This window comes from Anarrhichthys ocellatus, unplaced genomic scaffold (genome assembly GCF_004355925.1).
Source record: "Anarrhichthys ocellatus isolate YVR2014 unplaced genomic scaffold, GSC_Weel_1.0 scaffold2821, whole genome shotgun sequence".
In the NCBI taxonomy this organism is placed as follows: Eukaryota; Metazoa; Chordata; class Actinopteri; order Perciformes; family Anarhichadidae; genus Anarrhichthys; species Anarrhichthys ocellatus.
The window spans coordinates 1-6,789 of NW_022282795.1; the positions used below are offsets into that span (position 1 = coordinate 1).

General features: G+C 36.5%; 2 protein-coding genes across 2 annotated transcripts; both read left to right on the plus strand.

Annotated features, from left to right (window-relative positions):
- The first annotated feature begins 6 nt into the window (after positions 1–6).
- LOC116378575 (actin-related protein 6-like) lies at positions 7–3,132 on the plus strand. The gene is made up of 4 exons (XM_031840466.1): positions 7–696; positions 792–963; positions 1,172–1,310; positions 2,240–3,132. Exons 1-4 carry the CDS (start codon positions 619–621, stop codon positions 2,367–2,369), a joined length of 519 nt encoding a protein of 172 aa, XP_031696326.1. The 5' UTR covers positions 7–618; the 3' UTR covers positions 2,370–3,132.
- A 101-nt stretch (positions 3,133–3,233) lies between these two features.
- Positions 3,234–5,875, plus strand: LOC116378574 (synaptonemal complex protein 3-like; the record flags this gene model as incomplete). Its single annotated transcript, XM_031840465.1, has 4 exons — positions 3,234–4,394; positions 5,091–5,169; positions 5,298–5,332; positions 5,758–5,875. Coding segments are annotated over exons 1-4 (359 nt in total), but the record flags the coding sequence as incomplete, so codon positions are not given.
- Positions 5,876–6,789: the final 914 nt, after the last annotated feature.

Below are 6,789 nucleotides of genomic sequence, written 5' to 3' on the forward strand. Positions count from 1 at the left end.
AGTAGAGGATCAGTAGTGGATCAGTAGTGGATCAGTAGAGGATCAGTCGTGGATCAGTCGAGGATCAGTAGAGGATCAGTAGTGGATCAGTAGTGGATCAGTAGTGGATCATATTACTGAAATGTTTTATGTTCATTTCATATGCAGATGAGGCATTATCTAAAGGTAACTATTTAAAGGTCATCTTCAGACGCAAACTGTTTACATTGTATTTTTTAAGTACATTTTAATGAACAATTATCTTGCAGAATTTTACTGAGATTGTTTATGATTCATATTTACTTTTTTTATTGTTAAGATTTATTATTTTTACCAATTTAGCTTTTAATTATTTAAGCTTTTTCTTATTTTTTAAATGCTTTTTTTCTATTCTTCATTGTAAACGAGGTCTCTGTCGTCATATATTTCATCTGTAACGGTTGAATGAACGAATACAAAAAATCACTAATTTGCGTCAAAAAGCTTTAAAGGTCAAAAGTGTGGTTTTGACTTAACTTTATTTAAACAAACAGGTACATACAGGAACTTTGAACTCTGCAAAGCCTTCTGGGTAACGTGTGTGCGTGCGTGTTCGCGTGCGTGCGTGTGTGCGTTCGTGTTCGTGTGTGTGTGTTCAGGATGAAGGGCGAGGAGAACACTGTGGTGAGGGACTACGTTCTACCAGACTTCAGCTCCATCAAGAAAGGATTCTGTAAGGTAAGAAAACACCTTTTATAAAGATATTTCCTGAGCTTTCGTCTCAGATAGATGAGCTTCCTCTCAGCGGTCCGTCCCTCTTTCCTGTCCCCCAGCCTCCAGACGAGATGGTCTTCAGTGGGAAGTACAAGACCGGGGAGCAGATCCTGAGACTCGCCAACGAGCGCTTTGCCGTCCCAGAGATGCTCTTCCACCCGTCGGACATCGGCCTCCAGGAGACGGGGATCCCAGAGGCCATTGTGGACTCCATCCAGTCTCTGCCTGAAGGTCTCTGAGTACTGGACCTCATGGTCCTGAGAGTCCAGCAGAGACTCTGGTCTCTATTAAGATCTGGATCTTTAATTATTTTAGTGGCGCATGTCCAGAAAATGTGTTTTACTCTGAGTGAAACTCGTCCCTGTGTGTCCACATGTAGGTATTATATTCAGTAAATATGTCTCATGTCTGTAATATGTGTGTGTGGTTCCTCCTCCAGAGATGCAGGCTCACTTCTACCAGAACGTGGTCCTGACTGGAGGAAACACTTTGTTCTCTGGCTTCAGAGAGCGGCTGGAGGCGGAGCTTCGATCTCTAGCCCCCGCCCACCTCCCTGTGTCCGTCCTGCAGCCGGACAAGTGAGTTAAAAAAGGAAAATAATAATGTGACGGGACTCGTCTCTGCTGCAGGACACTCTCTGCTACTTAACCAGCATAACACACACCAATCTACCACACGTAACAGAGATGTGCATTGTGGGTAATGTAGGCACTGGGAAGAAGAATGCATGTTTCCATTTAGATCCTTTAGAGTCTGTTGACGTTAAAAGAGTGTGATGATGAATCTGTGGAGGATTCATTTAAAGGAAATAAAGATTTATGAGTTTTATGAGAAGCCACAAAGTAAATGAAATTGAAAGAGGTGGTGGAGAGGAGGACACTGAAGAAACTATTATCCATACTGGATAACCCGGACCACCCTCTCCACCACCTCCTGCAGGGACAGACTGATCCAGCTCCGCTGTCACAGGACCGATACAGGAGAACATTCCTGCTCTCTATAAGAGACTAAAGTCTATAAGACTTTATAATAAATCACCTCTGAACAGATCATCCTCCACATAACTACACACCGCTACACTGCTGTTTGCTGGGGTTGATGTTTGCACTATTCTATTTCATTGTATATACTGTGCATTTTTGTTGTTTTATCTTCCATATTCTATATTCTGATATTTAATATGTCCTACTCTGTTATTCTATTGTATATATTGTGCATTTTTTAATACTTAATATTTGTGGTTACTCTGTTACGTTGCTTCTTGGTGTGTCTTGCTGCTGTAACATACACATTCCCCCCTGGGGATGAATAAAGTACATATCTATCTATCTATCTATAATGTAAATATTATAAAGCTGATTTATTTATTTAGCACATTTCAGCAACAAGGAAACTCAAAGTACTTCACAGAAAAGAGTAAAAGAGCCAAAGAAACACATGATAAAGATGAAATGACGATCATATCGTGTCATTAATGTGTTCATTTGAACATGTGTCTGTCCTTTAGTCCGATCAGTTACTCGTGGGAAGGAGGGAAGCTGCTGGCTCACAGTCCGGACTACGACGAGATCATCGTGACCCGAGACGACTACGAAGAGAACGGACATTTCATCTGTGAAGAGAAGTTTGATATCTGACTGAAACAGGAAGTCTCTTCTTCTTCTGCAGCATCGTGGGGAAAACACCTGTAAAGAGAACGGATGGAAGGAAGAACGGAATTCAAAACGAGTAAAATGTGAAGTTAAATGTTTGTTTTTCTCTCCAGCTGTTATGTTTTATTTTGTACCCGAGTCTGTGCTGATGGTTTTATATCCTGTTAAAAGTCTTTTTTTATTGCTAGTAAATTGTAAAATGGCAACGGGTAATACATGAGTATGATTTAAGAAGTCTTAAACATATTGTTACTGGTTTAACATTTTATATTATAGAGGAGCACGGGTTTTAATCCTGGGTTACTTCTTATAATTATAATAATCTGCTTTCTGTGTCAGTCAAACATCTATACGTCTGAATGTCTGTGATGCTTTCATTTTGTAGAAAGTCTCTTCACTAATAGATGTTATTTAGTTTAGTAGACGGAGAAATAAACTCTGTTAAAAGAGACAAAGATGAATCAGAAGAGAAGAAATCGGCAAAGAAACAGCAAGCTTAGATTTAAACAGGAACAGCTTCCTGTTTCAGTGTTTAAGAGTTTCACAATAAAAGCAGTGTAGAACAAGCTGGAATTAACTTTATCAAAGCTCTTCAGACTTCACATATAAACAGAAGGTTAGTTACTGTTGGAACATCAGCTGATCTAATCACAGTTTAAACCTCTTCAATCTATATTTACTGATCAATAATCAAACTTCTTTATACTGTTTTTATCTGTTCAAATATTATTAAAGGACAGAAGAAGAATTGCAGTGTATAATCCAACTTTGTCAGTATTTAACATGTTGATCAGATCATGATTTATTATTTACAGATTGATTTTATTATAATGAGGTTAAAGTATTTTAAAGAGACTTATAAATATCTTCATCAATCTGTTTCCAGGAAGAACAAATTCATTCAAAGGAAAACCCACAAAATATGAAGTACAACCATCTTTATTTACCACACAGGATCCTTTTGATACTTCAACTACATTTACCGGATTATACTGATATACTTTTACTGAAGTAACATTGTCAGAGCATTACTTTTACTTGTAACAATATTTTTATAGTGTGTTTTAGTACTTTTACTATCAATTCTCGAAACAGTATTTTGTCAATGTACTTTTACTTATGTGTCAATACTTAATGAAGTATTTTACAGTGTGGTATTAGTACTTTTACTATCAATACTCGAAACTGAGTATTTTGTCAATGTACTTTTACTTATGTGTCAATTCTTAATGAAGTATTTTACAGTGTGGTATTAGTACTTTTACTATCAATACTTGAAATAGAGTATTTTGGAATTGTACTTTTACTTAGGTATTAATACTTAATGAAGTATTTTACTGTGTGGTATTAATCAATACTTTTACTTCAGTATCAAGGCAGCACTTTTACCTTTAGCAGAGTATTTTTACAGTGTGGTATTAGTACTTTTACTGCAGTAAAGGATCTGAGTACTTCTTCAAGGACCACTGATTTAAAAAAAAACAAAAAAAAACGTTGATCCTTTCATCCGGGTTCTTTCCTCCGACCGGTTGTGGCGGGAATCCATCTTAAACTCGGCTAGCTCGGTTAGCTTCGCTTCCTTTAGTTTGTGTCTTAACCAGTTGATTCTAGCTTCATTTAGAACGTAACACGAACACTAGAATCGGGTATCGAGGTCCATTTTATTTAAATAGTTAACTACAATAACGTTCTGTCTGTCTATCAAAGACATTTAGTCAAGAAGTAGCTTGAATCCATTTGCAGCAACCGCTAAGCTAACAGTGAGCTAGCTCGGTAGCATTAGCCGCCATTAGCAGCACTTCAGCAGAATCCATTTGTGTAGCTTAGTCTGCTCGAGCTAGCTTAGGTAACGTTAGCATTAAATAAACCAGGTTAGAAGAAGAATGGCAACAGGGAGAAGACAGATGAAGAAGAAACACCCGGAAGAAAAATTAGATAAAAAGGTTTTTGATTTTATTACAGAAGATGAAAAGAAAGAGCTGAGCGGCTCAGAGGAGGATGTGAGAGAAGGTAAGTGTACCGCTAGCTAATGGTAGCTACTGTTAGCTAACATTACGTAACATACATATATAATATATATATATATATATATAATATTATAAATACATTAGAATGTTAGTTTAAATGTACAATATAACTAAATGCAATGCATTGTTTATGCAAAGTTGAATTATTGCTCACAATTATTGAACATCACTGATTATGTGATTGTCATACATTAAATGTGTTGTAACTCTGTTATCCTGTTCTACACATGACATCTATTGCACTTCTGTCCATCCTGGGAGAGGGATCCCTGCTCTGTTGCTCTCCCTCAGGTCTCTCCCTCTTTTCTCCTGTTAAAGGGGTTTTTGGGGGAGTTTTTCCTGTTCCGATGTGAGGGTTCCGGGACAAGAGGATGTCAAATGTGTACATATTGTAAAGCCCTCTGAGGTTTTGGGCAATACAAAAATTAATTGAATTGAATTATAATCCTATGTAATATATTTTATTCTGAAATGGATCATTCTGCAGAATGAGTACTTTATTTTAAGTATATTGAATTCTAAAACTTGTAAAATTACATTTTGAATGCATGATTTTTTTATTTAAAAAGTATTATTTCAGTATTTCTACACTGTAGTGTTACTACCTTTATCTGAATAAAGTTAGCATTAGCTTTCTAGCTACTAAACGAACATTAATAATTCCTTTCTTTCTCCCCAGATGAAACTCCGATGGGGGAAAAGTCGGCCAAGAAGAGACCAGCATCCGACTTTGAACAGGAGGCAACGAGTGCTGTCGGGTATTCAAACTCTTTAATTACAGCTTAATTTATTAGCTAGATTTAATGTACAGTTATATATATTATGTGATACTCTGTGCAGCAGCTAACATTTAAAGCTACGTCTCTCTCTCTTTTCTCACCTTCAGAAATGAGGTTCACTCCATGTTGGAGAAATTCGGAGGTAAGCAGCTTGGTGCAGGTGTGTTTGTTTTTCCTCTGCTCGAAGCGTTAAAGTCGTTCTCCTGTTTACCGTACTTCATCTTTGACCAGCTTTTATACCACAGTATTGATGATTTTATACTTTATATCCTACACTATATTATGTACTATTATACTACTGTTATAGTTGATGGTATCATATAGCTTTACATGTAGCGTTACCATACTTAGCTGCTACTAATCACACCACTATGTATATTTGAATTGTATTTCATATACTGTACTCATTATTTCACCTTTTCTCTGTGTAGCTATACATCAATATTTATGTCCTTTTTCCAACAACAGCTCATCCTATTCATATAAAGTCCTGTGTAAACTGAATATAAACACCAATACTCACATATTGTACTGTCAGTATATTAAGAGTTATTGTTCTGCTTCCAGCTGACATCAGTAAGGTGATGCAGGCCAAGAAAAAACGTCTGGAGTCTCTGACCAAGAACTACATGAAGGGAAGTCAACACAAGCTGGAGCAGCTGTGGAACACCTACCACGGACAGAGGTGAGGACACATCATCATGAGTATCTGATACTGCTGAGGAGTACAATGACACACTATATGAGGGGGGTGAAGTGGAGAGTAAGACAGTATAGAAGTTACAGTATTATGAACTTAAATATGGGCTTAGTGTATATTTACATCTTCGTTTATTCATCTTTTGAGATGTTCTTTGAGATAAAACACCTCACAAATGTCCGCGAAAGTAAAGTACATTTACTCAAGTACTGCACTTTCATTTTGATGTACTTGTACTTTACTTGAGTATTTCTATTTTCTGCTACTTTATACTTCTACTCCTCCACATCTCAGAGGTACATATAGTACTTTCTACTGTACTACATCTCAGAGGTACATATCGTACTTTATACTGTACTACATCTCAGAGGTACATATAGTACTTTATACTGTACTACATCTCAGAGGTACATATTGTACTTTATACTGTACTACATCTCAGAGGTACATATTGTGCTTTATACTGTACTACATCTCAGAGGTACATATTGTACTTTCTGCTGTACTACATCTCAGAGGTACATATTGTACTTTATATTGTACTACATCTCAGAGGTACATATTGTACTTTATATTGTACTCCATCTCAGAGGTACATATTGTACTTTATAGTACTACATCTCAGAGGTACATATTGTACTTTATATTGTACTACATCTCAGAGGTACATATTGTACTACATCTCAGGTACATATTGTACTTTATACTGTACTACATCTCAGGTACATATAGTACTTTATACTGTACTACATCTCAGGTACATATTGTACTTTATATTGTACTACATCTCAGAGGTACATATTGTACTACATCTCAGGTACATATAGTACTTTATACTGTACTACATCTCAGAGGTACATATAGTACTTTATACTGTACTACATCTCAGAGGTACATAT

Coding starts and splice junctions, on each gene's coding strand:
- LOC116378575 (XM_031840466.1), top strand. CDS start 619: ATGAAGGGCGAGGAGAACACTGTGGTGAGGGACTACGTTCTACCAGAC. Junction 697..791: donor TCAAGAAAGGATTCTGTAAG/GTAAGAAAACAC, acceptor CCTGTCCCCCAG/CCTCCAGACGAGATGGTCTT. Junction 1,311..2,239: donor TCCGTCCTGCAGCCGGACAA/GTGAGTTAAAAA, acceptor TCTGTCCTTTAG/TCCGATCAGTTACTCGTGGG.